Here is a 15909-nt window from a genome sequence, read left to right on the forward strand (position 1 = left end):
CACGCTGCCTTTCAGCCCTTTGAGCGCTGTACAAGGAAGCCAGTGCCTCTCGCCAACCCCATGTCAGCCTTTTGCATCTTAGTCCTTCTAGTGTGAGTGGTTTCTTCTTGAAGCGTTTTCTTGCCCTTCTCTCTATTCCTCCTTCCTCCCCCTCTCTCCCTCCGTCCTTCCCTCTCTTCCTTTGAGTCAGAGTCTCAGTAGCTCAGGTTGGCCTGGAACTTGCTATGTAGCTGAGGATAACCTTGAACTCCAGATTCTTCTGCCTACGCTTCCCAAATGCTGGGATCACAGGTGTGCACTGCCCCCCTCCCCCGCCCCCAGCTCTCCTCTTAGTTTTTTTTTTTTCCTCTTAGTTTTTAAGATTCTGTTTTCATCGCTTGTGTATGAGTGTTTATCTGCATATGTGTGTATCATGTATCCATGTGTCTGGTACCTACGAAGATCAGACCAAAGCCTTGGGTCCCCTGGAATTGTAGTTACAGATGGTTTGAGTCACCATGTGGGTGCTGTGAACTGAACCTAGGTCCTCTGTAGGAGCAGCAAGTGCTCTTCACTGCGGTGCCATCTTTCTAGCCCCTCCTTTGCTGGTGATTACTGATACCAGGCATTCTACCATGCTTGTGCCAACAATTCTATCTCTTTTCTAGGGGTGGGTGCTGGGGCTTGAACCCAGGGCACTGAGCACACTAGACCAGAGCCACTCCTCCGATCTCCTTCTTCTTGACAGGGAGATCTGTTACCCTGGGTAGCCTGGAAACTGCTACATAGACTAGGCTGGCCCAGACTCCTAGAGATCTGCCTGCTTCGGCCTTGAGAGCTGGCATGAGCCACCTGCTTTTGTTTTTTGAAATACACACACACACACACACACACACACACACACACACACATATACACACAAGCCCTTCTTCAGAATTATTTTGAAAATACTTTTCTAAAAGAAGCTTTTCATTTTAATAACATGGATTTTGAAGAGTAAGCTCCAAATTTTGGTAAAATCTAATTTACTGACTGTTTCCCTTTCTTAGCCTGCACTTTTGAGTCAGATTAAAGAAATCTTCCCCAGTTCCAAGGTTACTGAGATTCTTCTCCTATGATGTCATCGAGAAAGACATCAAACATCTTAGGAATTACGGTTGAAGTTCCATTTTATGAACACAGCCATCCTACTGTGACAACTGACAGATGCCGCAGCAGCTAAGAGAATGGAGGTTCACAACCACCTGAACCTCTAGCTTCAGTCTGGTGCCCTCTTGTGGCCTCTTTGGGCCCTGCATGCACATGGTGCAGGGGCATAGATGGGAGCAAACTACTCATACACATAAAAAAATATATAAAAATATTGTGTTTTTAAAACCAGAATAAATCCAAAGGTACTTACTGACTGTACAAAGTGGCCCTCTTAGAGTCAGGTCCCAGACAGAAAATAAGTTACTTGATTTTTGACAACTGAATCTTGGTTTCCAGTTCAACCTGTATAATCTAACAGTATTGAGTAGTAAAGCATTTTTTTTAAAGATTTATATTTTTTTATGTATATGGGTACACTGTAACTGTTCTGATGGTTGTGAGTCATCATGTGGTTGCTAGGAATGAAGGTTGCTCACTCCGGTCAGCCAGCCCCGCTCCCTTTGGCCTTAAAGATTTATTTATTATACATAAGAACACTGTAGCTGTCTTCAGACACACCATAAGAGAGAGTCAGATCTCATTACAGATGGTTGTGAGCCACCATGTGGTTGCTAGGATTTGAACTCAGGACCTTCAGAAGAGCAGTCAGTGCTCTTAACCACTGAGCCATCTCTCCAGCCCATAAAACATGTTTTAAAGGTGGGAAGAGCTAATACTTTCTGTTAGGGTCAGCTGACACCATCTGACCTGCTCTCCTCCCTGGCTGGTCAGAGCAGGGATCAGTGGTAGAGTGCAAGCTTATTACGCTGAGGCCCTGGGTTCAAACTTTAGCACCAAATAAGAGTAGACACTAAGAATGTCCACACTTAGTTCATTAACCTGGCTTCATTGAACACACACACACACACACACACACACACACACACACACACACACACACATTTCAGGGAGAGGCAGGAGGTTGCTTTTGCCAAGGAAGTAAAGAATGTGGATCAACTTGTCTATTACATCACCTGCTGTGTCCTTTTTTACATTTTTATTCATTGATTTTTTTTTAATTTTTTTTTTTTTTTTACACAGACTCTTTCCACTTAGCCCTGACTGTTCTGGAACTTTACATAGTAGACCATGCTGGCATCAAACTTACAGAGATCTGTCTGCCTCTGCTTTCTGAATGCTGATAGCAAGCTGTTCATTACCTGCCTGGCTCAGTGTATGTGTGTGTGTGTTTAAAGAGATTTATTTATATGAGGACACTGTAGCTGTCTTCAAACATACCAGCAGAGAACACTGGATCCCACTACTGAAGGCTGTGGGAACTAAACTCAGGACCCCTGGAAGGGCAGTCAGTGCTCTTAACTGCTGAGCCATCTCTCCAGCCCTCGGTCTGTATATCTTTTAAAGTCATGATTACTTCTTTGCTTCTTAGCCAAAACCCATAGTTTTGAAGATACTCAATTCTACCTTCTGGAAATTGCGTTGTTCATGTAGCCTTTCACATTTGGGCCCAAATTTTCAAGTATGGCAGGAATTTTGATTCCTTTTTCACCTGTGCAGACACAGCAGACATGGTGCCATCCTGCACAGGCCCTGCTGGTCTCTTGCTGCAAAGCGTCCCTAGATGCAGTGTTCGGGAGTTAACCCCGTGATGCTCCTGGTCAGTATTGCATGGGCTTAGCAGCTCTCAGTTAATGCAGTCTCTGTAAGTCCTCTGCTTGTCGTCTAGAAATTAGCAAGTTTGTCAAGTTATGCCTCTTCACACTTGCCTCCTAGAATCTTATGGAACTGTCAGGGGATCTGCAGATTAATATGAGACAACACTGAGTTTGTCCTTCCTCCAACTTGTGACAATCCTTCTATTACATCACCTTGACTGTCCCGGCAGTGCACAGTAGCTCTCTGTGTAGAAGCCCTGTGTCTCTTTCAGATTTATTCCTTCACAGGCTGTCTACTTGATACTCTTGTAAGCAGTATCTTTTTTAAAATTTCATTTTTAATTGCTAACTGTTGATATATTATTTTAAATAAGACAGGATCTTGCTGACTGGGTCCAGAGCTGCTGGGTCAGATGGCCCTCCTCCCTCAGTCTGGGTAGCTGGTTCATGCCACTGGGCCTGGCTTGGTACCTCAATGTGACTGATTCTGCCAAATTTGCGTATTCATTTTAAGAGCTGGTTTGTAGGCGCTGAGGATTTTCTCCTCAGGTTGTCTGTGGACAGCGGTAGTTTTAGTCATCTTACTTTTTACTTACACCGTTCATTTCTTTTTCTTGCCTTACTATAGTAGCTAACACTGCTACTGACGGTGTGGTAGGAGACTCACAGTAGGCCTACTTCCGTACAGTTGGGAAGGAGCATGTTCTTATGCTTGTGGTCATTTTAAAAACGCATTATAGTCAAGATCTAGCATCTGTAATAGACATTTCCTTAGTAAATTGCTGTGTGCTATGTAAGCTCAGGGAAACACTGGCTCTGGAGGCGGGGCTGCTCCACACACCGCCCCATTGCCCAGCACAAAGCGTAAAGACGCAGTTACTGTTTATTTCTTGATGCAAGAGCACCAAAGGTGGGAAGAAATGACTGAAAGTCTCACGCAGGAGAGGGCACTTTGCCTAGGACCCTCCTTATTTGTCAGTCACCCCGGTGGACTGCTTGGTGCCAGGCTTTTCCAGTCAGGCCTAGTAGATAGTGGAAGTGTCAGATCTAACACTCTACTGTCTTTCTGATATACACTGTTCGCTTCTTTCCCTCAATCCTGCTGTATATTCAACACATTCATTTGGAATGGAAGCCATGGTTTTGTGGGTCATTCTCTTTATGAAATATCTTGGAATTTTAGCATTTTCTCCTATAATTATTAAGAAAAAAAATCACAACCTTTCGCTCCCCCTGCTCCCGTCAATTATTTCAAACGTACTCATTTTCAAAGAAACAAAGCCACAGATGGCCAGAGTCAGGTATGTAGTACTCAGCTGTAATCCCAGCACTTGGGAGGCTGAGACAGGGCTGTCCTAAATTCAAAGCAAGCCTGGGATAACAACAGAACCTGTTTCAGAAGAAACACACAGACACACACTCAGATACACATATTGTCACACATACTGACATACACACACCCAGACAGACAGGCACAGGCAGACAGGCAGGCACACACACACACACACATGCACCTGTACAGATATAGACACACAAACAAACTCTTAGGTTTTCCTATTTACATGCTATCAAAACTCTTTCCACTAATAATTTTGTTTAAAACCCCCGGATCTTTGGAACTGGATTTAATTTCCCACCCACAGGGCAGCACATAAACCACCTGAGGACCCAGTGCCTCCTTCTGTCCTCTTGGGCACCAGGCATGCAGGCAAAACACCCATAGATAGATAGATAGATAGATAGATAGATAGATAGATAGATAGATAGATAGATAGACAGTCAGATAAGATAGATAGATTGATTAAAACAAAACCAAATATTCACATCTATATTTGCAAAATAACCTATCCCCCCTTCTTTCCTTTCAGCTGTGGTTACTGGCCCTGATGCTATGTGGATCACAGAAATACTTGGGAAGCTTTTCCCTTTCCTACTCTCCCTTAAATGTCACAAAGAGCTCTCCAGTAGAAGCCATTGGAAAACACAGACATTTACAATTCTTAACAGTCGCACAATTGCAGTTAGGAAGGAGCAGTTCTATGGTTGGGGGTCACAGCATGGAGAACTGAAGCGAAGTGTGGCAGCATTAGGAAGGTTGAGAACCACTCTGACCATAGGGGTTTCTTTGAAGAATGATTTTAACTTAAGGGTCCAATGTATTATTTAGATGTTGGTGAACTTAATTTCCTAATTCTCATATCAATTTTAAATCGAAAGACATTTATCAACATTTAGTCTTCAGAATTTATTGACAAAATTCCAGTATTTTTATCATTACTTTAAAAATTTTTTATTTTTATTAATGCGTTTGGGTCTGTATGAGAGTATGCCACATTAAGTGCAGATGCCCAAAGAAGCCAGAGAGGCCACTGGATTTCCTGAAGTTGGAGTTACAGGCAGTCGTGAGGCACCTAACATGGCTGCTGGGAACTGAACTCGGGGCCTCAGGATGAACAGCAAGTGCTGTAAGCTGCTGCTCCAGCCCCCATGGCTACTTTAAAAAAAATCATGGTATAAAGTTCTAACAGCATTTGGTGTCTTTATCATTTAGAAACCTGTTTGTACATCTTGAGCATTTTTATGTATGTTTCATTGTGAAGGAAGTTTCCAGGACTTTTTCAGCCTGCAAGCCTGGAGCTCTAAAGCCATCAAACAGCTCTCCGTCTCCCTCCCTAGAACTCTGCATCTCACCACCTCTCCTGTGTTTCTTTGTAGTTTCTGACGTGTGCATTCATGATGTGTCTTCATTCTTAGTATTGGGTGTTGGTGTCTCCTTGATCAGGAAATGATGTTAATTTCATTTTCTTTTTAAAGAAATGCCTTTGCACTTGATTGACTTGGCTGTGCGTTTGTCCTCCATTCATGACAGTCTATAGTTCCTTGAATTCAGTTTGATGCTCTTGAGAGAAATGCCTAGAGCACTGGCTTCTAGCGTTTCTAGACTCATGATCACAGATGTCTACCATAACAAAGGCGCCATACAAGTGGTAAGACACTTTAGTATTTTAATCATCACTTAGAATTACCCACTATTGCCCTTTCTGTGGTCTATTTCCTCTTGGATTGCCATTTGTTATTATTTTCCTTATGTGTAAATATTTGTCTTTGATGAGGTTTCACTATATAGCCAGGATCTTCCTACCGCAGCTTCCCAAATGCTGGTTGCCTACCCCACTGTGCCTAACTCAGCCTAAGCCAAAACTGTTTCTACACTGTAAGTCTAGTGACCTAGTAACCTTCTGAGACAATCAAAATTTAATTGCATTTCAACAGCTTTCTAGGGTCGTTAGATGAAGCAGATGCAAACATTGTTATCGTCTTTTGATGAAACTAAAAAAAAAAAAAAAAAAAAAAAAAAAAAACCATTGCAAAGTGAAGGCAGTCTTGTGCTCAGTGGTATCCAATAAGCCCTCTAAATAACTCAGATTTGACAAAATGTAAGAATTAGTTAGGAAAGGCGGGGGAGAGTAAGCTGTTGCTAAGTGCGGAACTAGCACGCATGGAGCCCTGGGTTTGAGCACCATCACTGGGAGGAAGTGGACAGGAGTTTAAGAGGTCAAGCTCACCCTCGTCTACATGCGAAAGCTGAGGCTAACTTGGACTACCGGAGGCCTTGTCTCAAAACAACAAAAACAGCCCCCAAACTCTTCACCATGGAAACCACAGCCCCCAAACTCTTCACCATGGAAACCTGTGTGCTGAGGTTTATCTTCAATCTTCTTTTAAAAGAAAAAGTAATGTTCAAAATCTGCTTTTTCTCATGTTTTAAAGGCTTGGATACTGGTCCAGGCCCTGCTTCCAGGTCAGGTGACAGAAGGTTCATGAAGTCAGAAGGCTGTTGCGTCACTGTGTCTTAGGGTTCGTGGTTCCTGCTTGTGGGGGGAAGCAGCACGGATTTCCACAGAAAGCTTTCCTCATATAAAGCAGTGGAGGCAAGAATGAGCCTTTCGGAGATTCTAAGCATTGGCTGTGTGTTCTCCCCGAAAGAGTGACCTTTTGTACCTTCGTGGTGAACACAGCTCGGCCTACCCAGTGTTCACTTTGTGAACAGGAAGGAAATGAAGATGAGCTGTTAGACCTTAGTGGCCCAGAGACTTTCTCAGGCTGCATCATGTGCCTGACAAGGCTTTCCCCTTTTCAATGCCAGGAAAGACTTTGCAGGATCAGCTTTTTTTTTTTTTTTTTTTTTAAATGAAGGAAATGCAGAAACTACTGAGCCAGGCACCTTCACTAACACGATTTTTCAAATCTCCCAAGCCCTATATGCTGCTACAGTAGCCTATATACATTGGTGAGGAGACTGGGGCTGCAGGAAGTCAGGCAGGGGTCTCATGCTTGCCTGCTGCACATTCTAATGCAGATCAAATCAACAGAAAGTCGACACTGGGTCACAGGCCAGCTTTAGCTGTGGCGCAGGGAAAGAGCTCAGGAGAGATGGTGCAGACTCAGTTTACTTTGCCTGGACAGGAACCTAGTGCCACAGGCTTCTGCTGCTTGTCCCCGACCCAAGCCGGGCTGCAGCACATTCACACCCAGCATAAGCAGAGTGAGAAGACAGTCAAGGCTTAGTTTCTGAGTTGTCTGCTGCTGTTAAGTCCAATTCTTAAACTCTAGATAAGGAATTTACTACAGTAAAACCAAACAGCTGGAAAGGAAAAAAGGGAAGGGCACTGGGGAATCTTTTCTCTGCTATTTAAAAAGTCTAAAGCTTGCTGGCCAAAGGGAAATGAGGCTTGCTTTCCAGGCTTAGTGGCTGCAGGACCAGGAGACTCTGCAAGTTCCTCTTTAGACACACCTCCCAACTCAGAATCCACTGATGCCAGGGCTTCTGTGACACCAAGTAGTCTTAAAAACATTTATTTTTGGTTCAAAAAAAGAAAAAAAAAAAAAAAACAAACCCTAAAGTGAAAACAACTGTATGTTCTTTCCCAAGGATTTAGAGCTGAAATACCCACATCAGCCTAGATATGGTCACATTCTAAGTTTTAAAATACTAGGTGAAAAAATTATTCAATTTTATATATTAACTCTATGCATATCCTGACTACTAAAAAAATAAACAGCCGGGCATGGTGGCGCACGCCTTTAATCCTAGCACTTGGGAGGCAGAGGCAGGCGGATCTCTGAGTTCGAGGCCAGCCTGGTCTACAGAGTGAGTTCCAGGACAGCTGGGCTACACAGAGAAACCCTGTCTCAAAAAACCAAAAAAAAAAAAAAAACAAAAAAACAATTTCATTTTGATGCTAATTCTGTATTGGGCCCAAAGGAACAGAAAACACATTTTAATATACAACACACACACACACACACACACACACACAACACTTTCTTGGTTACTGAGATCACAATTAGAACGTCAGTTAAATATCTAAGATACAAAATACCACATTCTTATCTCAGTTACTGATGACCTACACTTCTAGTTGTAACCTATAACTTTATTCCTTTTTATCTTTTAGTTCTTGCCAAAAATTATGCTTTATTTCTTGCAAAAATATTTAATAGTACTAATTTTTAGAGAAGCAGTATATGATGCTAAAGACGGAGACTCTGGAGAGAGGAGATACACTAAACAAGCAGAAACAGCAACACTGCTGTTTGACTTCCTCCATCTTCTGATGACTATTTTGAAAGCAACAGCTGATCACAAATAAGAGGGAATAGCGGAGGCAGAATCACTTTGATTCCTCTGGAATAAGATGAGGTGGCAGGGACCATGCTACTAATTCACCAAACTGTACTGAGGAAGCTATCAAAGGTCAGCTGACAGCTGTGCCACCAAGGGTCCCCAACCAGTGAAGCTCAGTGTGTAGGAATGTAAAGAGCAAACTGTGGCTTAAACATTTCTCCGATTCCATGTGCATGGCATGACCCAATATGCAAACCTATGTATGTAAAACCTACACATAGGGAGAAGCAGAGGACTTAACAACAGTCGGTGAAGAGTCAGTGCTCACAGTCTGTGACAGGCAGAAGGGACAGAAGAGAAGCAAGGAAAAGAGAACTGAACACATTAACCAGCTCGACACAGCAGACACTCACACAGCACTGTGCCTAGCAACAGCAGCATCCTCCCTGGTGCGCGCTGCGCACCCTCTGCGACAGATGGGCTGTGCTAGTAAAGAAGCTTTGGTACAGTAAACAGGGTGAAAGGCACGGAAGCTCTCCACCGATTTCAACCAACCAACCAAGGTATCTGGAAGAATTTAAAACAAAATTGGAAATTTGCAACAGATTGGGAAAAAAAAACCTATAAATATATAGGGTTTAAAGACTATAACTGCCAGATTATCAGTGTGTTGAAGAAATCACAGGGGGAAGAAGAAATCAGTAAATAGAAAGAAGTATGGCTAGAAGAGACAGAACACAGAGGGAGACTTTTGGCTATAAGCACCTATACTTTAAAAAGAAGTCAAGGACTGGTGAGATGGCTCAGTGGGTAAGAGCACCCGACTGCTCTTCCGAAGGTCCAGAGTTCAAATCCCAGCAACCACATGGTGGCTCACAACCATCCGCAACGAGATCTGGCGCCCTCTTCTGGAGTGTCTGAAGACAGCTACAGTGTACTTACATATAATAAATAAATCTTTAAAAAATAAATAAATAAATAAATAAAAAGAAGTCAAGCATGCATACCGTGCCTACTGAGGACACTGAGTGTAAGGTTCACTGAGCTCATGAGTTCAAGTCCAGCTTGGCACATACAGACTGTTTCCAGATAAAACAACAACAAAAAACCCAAAATACCAAAAACTCCCCAAAGACCTCAGATCAATATCCTAATCTTTCACTTTAGAGAGGAAAACAGCCAGCTGTGTGCAGCAGGTGGTGCACATCTGTAGTGGAGCATTCAGAGGCTGCAGGTGGGGGTTCAGCCTGGTCGCGTTCACAGTGCCAGGACCACCAGAGCCATGTGAGAGGATGAGAGGTTGAGGGGGTGAGCAAGTGAGCCCCAACAAATGCAGGAACCCTAACAAGTGCAGGAGCACACTAGAGAAACTAGAAACTTCCTAGGAAGAGGAGCCTGGACCACGTGGGTTCTCAGCATCTGAAGGACCATCGGCCCTTGTGCTCTTCCTAACACAGAGGTCAGAGCTGGTGAGATCAGCGTTAACAACGATGCCAAAGTGGAGCAAAGAGCCAAGCATCTCTTACAAACTAAAGAAGTTGTCAGACAGTCCTAGCACACTGAAACGACACACTCTGTGAGTGGGACTACCCTAGGAATGGGAGGCTGGTTCAGAACATGGAAAAAGTGTAATCATTGGGATTTGCCTTGGCTGCAACAGCACTTGAGAGAATTGTAGGTCTGAGGTCATTCTGAACTGCATTGCCAAATCCTGTCTCAAAAAAAAAAAAAAATCAATATATACTATGTTAATATGGTACAAAATGCCACAAGATCACTGCAATAGGTACAGGGAAACGTTGACGCCATCTAAAAGTTTTGGGGTAAAAGCATCCCGTAACCTCCGGACATATTACTTTCTCAAGTTGATGGAGAGTAAGAAAATCCTATAGCTAACTTCCCACTCAATGCTGACCAACTGAATTCTCCCTTCTACCACGGAGATTGTAATAAAACATGAAAGTTAGTTTATATCTTTTATATTCACTGCCTACCTAAGGATGAACAAGCAAGAAAGTAAAACAGACTATAAGGAGACATAAAAGACCCCTAGACTCAAAGGACATGATCGTGTACATAGAAAATCCTAAAGAATTCTAAAGGTTAGTAAAATTCAGCAAACTTGCAAAAATAGCATACAAAAATAAACCATACTACTACAGGAATAAAGTATTACTACATGACACAACATAGATGATCCTTGAACACACGATGAGGGCCACGATGTAAAAGATTACACATTGTAAGACTACATTCATTGGAAGTGCTCAGAATGGGTACAGAGAAACATGCGGTTTTATAGTTCCCAGGGCTGGCACGAGTGGGAAGTTCTGTTAGTGGATGTGTGGTTTCCTTGTGGAGTGACAAACTGTTTTGCAATTAAGAGACCTGTGACAGTTACGTTGCCTATGAAGACCCGCAGAAACATGACAGTTCAGATACCTTAATGTAAAAGGCCAAGAATTGACTACTCTACAGTTTACAAATGTTGACCATCCTTTAAGCATGCAATATGACAAAATAGCTCAACAATTTCTTCAATAATATTTCATTTACACATGTCAAAATGGTTCTTGGCTAATTCTTTTGTGTTCACTTTTTAAAAAATATGTAATATATACACTAAGTAAAAGGATTATCTTGGTTTGCAAGTCTTAACACCTCATTCCTTCCTCCTACAATTAATTTATTGAGCACTTACTACATGCAAAGCACACTCCCAGGTATGGGAGACACAGTGGGGAGCAACACCTGCAAGTTATGGGTGTGAAGCTAGCATCCCAGTGAAGGCGCAAGGAGAGGTTGCCAGGTGAACAGGCATCCTTGAAAGGAAAACAAAGTCAATCAGCTGAGCACTGAGGGAGCAGTGCCTGCCACACAGGATGTCCCTGCTCTGCTATACCAGTCAATGCAGGAGTCCATGGTAAAGACGAGCAGCCCCACTGCCCCTATCCTCTTATGTAGTCATGAGCACATTATACATGTGGTATCAAAATCAGCCTCTGAAACACACGCTGGCGAAGGATACTTAGCAACACGGTACTTTTATTTTATTATTTATTTATTTTAATACAAAGCTTTGGCATTAGCAATTTTATGAAAAAATAAAATGTACTAAAAATAAACGCTTGTGTGGCATGATTGGTAAATGATGCACAAAAATAGGTTCTTTTTTCCTTCAAGGCAATCAGTCAGAAAGCAGTGTTTTCCTTCTTCAAAACCATTCTACCCTAAGGAATAAAAGGGAAAACAGAGGTCATTAATCAGTTAAAGGGAGGTTGTCAGCATTCTAACACAACAGAGATGGATCCTAACTGCAGGACGGCCTGAGACTGCCCCGCCCAAGTACCTGTCTTGTCTGAGACAGCGGCTTCTCTCTCACTGGTGGTCAAGCCGCTCACCCTCTCACAGTGCTTTAATATTCCCAGAGTGAAAGATGGCTTAACAGTGCCTTGTTTATTGCATTGGGATAGTGTTATCCAAGCTGGCTTGCGGCTGCCTTTGTTGTGCATGCTCCTCTTATCACCCTGGACTACTAGGGCTTATTTGGAAGAGCTAAAGAGCAGAGTTCAGGGATGTGTGGAGCTGTTTCAGACCTTGCTCAGATTCTGGGTGTATGGAGTGTGACCTTAGTGCCTCTCTAACAGGAGCTGAAAAGTGCCTACAGTCCTTTGGGAAGTTTTCTGGTGCCCCAGGATCCTGTTTGTCCTTTGTGTTCCTGACACTATCTAGTTTCCTGAACCTTTGGACTTGGCTTCTTCCCTAAGCAGGGTCTCCCTACCACCATGTATACTTCATTTCTACTGTCCCAAATCTGATTTTTTCCTCTGTGTTGAGGATCCATGCTTCAAAACCCTGGACCTTTGGCTATGCATCATCAAAGAAAACAGCCACCATGCAAAGCCTTGGGCACTCCCAGCGCTGCCCCTCCAGTGGAGGCACCGGAGCACGAACTCCTGAGCCTGCCCTGCTTCCGCTCACCCTGCAACCCTCTCTCCAGTGAGACTCCTCAGTGCAAGAGCAGCAAAGTGCACAGTGCTCCCTCCCTCGTTCCTTTCCTCACTTCTAACTCCCAGAGAAGGCCTGGTCTCTAAGCTCATCCCTGTTCCCATGGGGTTGGTGCCAGTGAGCACTGACTGGGACATGGCATAAAATGAGGAAGGGAGGGAGCTAGCTAACGGTCTCTGGGAAAGGCTGACGTGAACAGCAGTCACTTTTCATAAGCACTTCTGCTCATCTTTCATAGGCCCAACTGAAGGCACCACATCTCCCCTGTAGTATCTCCTCAGAAAAACTGGGCATTACGATACAGAAGGGCTTTTTAGGACCACCACACTAGACACTCTGGGAAAAAGGAAAATGGCTACTGCCAAAGACCAATGGCAACTATTGCTTTGTTTAGGACTCCTTTTCCAAACCATCTTCTCAGAAACTACTTTCTCCTCTGATCACAACTGAATACGTCAGTGTTCTTTCGAGCAGTCAGAGCCAAGCAGTATAAAGAAAGGAGCTGGAGTCAGAGGCAGAGGCCTGAATGCCACTGTCAATCCCTCCCTCTGAGCCTCACTGTCCAACTGTGTGGCTAAAAGAATCAATATGACAAGAAGGGAATAGACTTATTCTCTACATACACCTCAGAAAGTAACATTAAGTCTTTGTGTTCACAAGAAAGGTATTCATGGTAACATGAAAAAACAAAGATAAATATTGGTCTGACCAAGAGTGTTTGACTGAAAAAGTAGACATCTAAAATTCTTGACAAGTGTTTCTCAAACTGCCCCTGAAGTCCATTTAGAGCTTGCACTGCAGGGAAATAAAGTGCAAGACAGTTTACATCACAGGATGTGGCAGGCAGTGAGAGCTACTCTTGTGAACTTTTGTTTTAGTCATGTATGAGAAAGTACTATAAGGTCGCAAAGTAAAACGGCTTTCATTCTGGGAGATGGCAAAAAAGATGCCTGGTAACTTTGTTTTTGAAATTCAGTCTTGCAAGAGGGAACTAGCAAGCAACTCCAATCCTTGTCACACAGGTTCTGATCCCACCCAGCAGCATGTGACTCAAAGGGTGACCTGCCCTAACAACCTGGTGAATAGCCAGGCAACAACTGGCCAACTCATTAGCTTACCAGTTGTCCATAGAGACAACTCTGCCTGATACAAAGTTACCGTCTTCCATAAAACCCATTTCTCAAGGCTCTAGAAAGCTCTGCCCTCTTCTGTACCAGCTGTGCAGTGTGAGATCCCTGTGCACACAGAGGGGCACTCAGTCCACAGCAAGTCCTCTCTTTCCTGCCAGTCCTTGGGAGCCCTTGAGACACTCTCACCTCCTCTTTCCTCCTTTCTAAGCAAAGCATCCGCAAGATATCAATGACTCAGTTTCAGAGCCTTTTATATCAACACTCTGCTCATCTGTCAATATTCTTCTCAAACAGAAGCCTAATGAGCTGGCTGTGGTGATGCACTCCACATCTTGGCTGTAAATTTATTGGTAGATAAAGGCAAAATGAGTAGGTAGATTAAAAAGAAATCCACAAATGAAGAATTATAAAATTGTTTTTAAAAACCTTTTATCCAGAATAAAATCATTTAGGAATTTTAACCAACCTGTTAGAAAGACACTGGCAGAGTGACTGATCTTTCTCTTTCATGATAAACGGTTTTAAAAAAACAACAACAACTAAGTAACTCATGCTTGCAAAACCAAAACCCCAAGTTACAGAAGCTCACACTGGGAAGGAAATAGTACCCTAGCCATAGAACCTAAGATACCCACCACCAGTATTGTGGTGACCCTGAGGTGTGTACACACACATGTGCACATGCACACACGCACTCACTCAATTTTCTCTCTGAATGGGATTATGAATACTGTCCTTTAGGATGGTTTTGAAGGCAAGGAAGTAACAGTCAAACGAACAATTGCAAATCAACCATCTACAAAGTCTAATGGGAGAAGGGTTGACTAAAACATGCTCGTGAAGACCCATAACTCAAGTTGTGAGTAATGCACTGATGCATGCAACTGAAGTCTATGACCCCAGTACTTGGGCTCCTATTTAGCATTCTCTAAAGTATCTGATGTATAGACTGAGCAACTGGGACGATTCTGAGTAAGAGGACCATTAAACTGTCTGGTAATTCTATCCAAGGGCCAGAGCATCACTATTGATTTGTACTGGTTGTTACATATAGTTGAATTCTTTAAAATATTTAATTAGGTTTACTTATTTTATGTTCAGGGGTGTGTGTGTGTGTGTGTGTGTGTAATGGCATGTGTGTGGAGGTGAGAGGACAACTTGCAGGAACCTTTATTTTTTTTCTTCCATGAGGTAGATTCTGTGACTGAACTCCAGTCAGGCTTGGCAGCAAGTGCCTTTACTAACTGAATCATCTCACCAGGCCCCTCATTGGTAAAATCTTAAGAACTGGGTTTCTATTATTATCTAGCTTGATTTAGAATGGTCAAGACAATTGGCTACAGACCAAACAATGACATCACTTTAAATGAAAGTGTTTTTGAAATCCTGGGCACCTACAGTTCCTATGCTCTGTATCTAATTTCATGGATAAAATTAAATTGGCTTTATAAAGGTCATATCTCAATTTTTAAATTATATTTATCTATTTATTTTTTGCCTGTGTGTCTGTTTGTGAGCATATGTACATGTCCCATGGTGTGTGTGTGTGTCTGTGTCCCATGGTGTTTGTATGTATGTGTGAAGGTCAGAGGATAACTTGTGAATATTGGATTGAAGTCAGGTTGTTAGGCTTGGCAGCAAGTGGCTTCCCTGTTGAGACACCCCACTGGCCCCAGATGGCCATCTTTTTCACAGAACTGTAGCAGAACCTCAGCAGAATTTGGCTAACATTTATTGAGCACTTATTACAAACTAGGCACTGTGCTAAGTCAAGAGCCCTATGACACATACTATTCATTATCTGTTTATTTTGATGATTAAAATAATATTCAGAAAATTTAAATGCCCAAATCCTACAACTGGAAAAGAGGAACCAAATCTATGTGTCTGACTCTACAGTAAGACACTAAGGACTGACGAAAAATTGCATCTAGTAGCATCAACAGAGGTAGCTAGCTGCTGACCAACCTAATACATAGGTGAAGCGTATTCATCTCCAGGGTGAAGAATGACAGGGTACCACAATAGCCTCTCAATACATATGGGGTCATGGATGCCACAAGGTATTCCCTGTAAGTATTTGTCAACAGGTAAGATTAGAGGTAACAGTCAGCAGAAGTCAAAAGTTTTTTGTTTCCTCAGCTGAAGTATATTAATTATTCCAGGAGACTGGTTATTGTTGGCAACTTAAAATGCTAGGTCATACCCCAAGACAGAGAGCACACGATATGCACCGGTGGCAATGTGGGCTGGAATGTGGGTACTGGCCCAGGGTTGCATCCATCTCAGAGGTGTATGACTACTCCAGTAAAGAGAGGACTGAAGAGTAAATGGCAACACTCAGAACAAAAGCACA

The 15909-nt window shown here is 42.9% G+C and overlaps 1 protein-coding gene across 5 annotated transcripts in view; it reads right to left on the bottom strand.

Moving 5' to 3' along the window:
• The window catches only part of Rnf130 (ring finger protein 130), a 96794-nt gene that overhangs the window by 3782 nt on the left and 77103 nt on the right, over positions 1-15909 (bottom strand). For 3 of the 5 annotated variants that reach the window (XM_029483904.2, XM_029483902.2, XM_021176681.3), the window contains one exon: positions 11436-11645. The exons of the other annotated variants lie outside the window; for them this stretch is intronic. In XM_029483904.2, the coding sequence (XP_029339764.1) occupies positions 11641-11645 (5 nt within the window). In that variant the 3' untranslated portion in view covers positions 11436-11640. Of the gene's footprint in view, positions 1-11435; positions 11646-15909 lie in introns of those variants that run through there. 5 annotated transcript variants of the gene reach the window in all.

This window comes from Mus caroli, unplaced genomic scaffold (genome assembly GCF_978045245.1).
Source record: "Mus caroli unplaced genomic scaffold, Mus_caroli_1 scaffold_13, whole genome shotgun sequence".
Classification (NCBI taxonomy): Eukaryota; Metazoa; Chordata; class Mammalia; order Rodentia; family Muridae; genus Mus; species Mus caroli.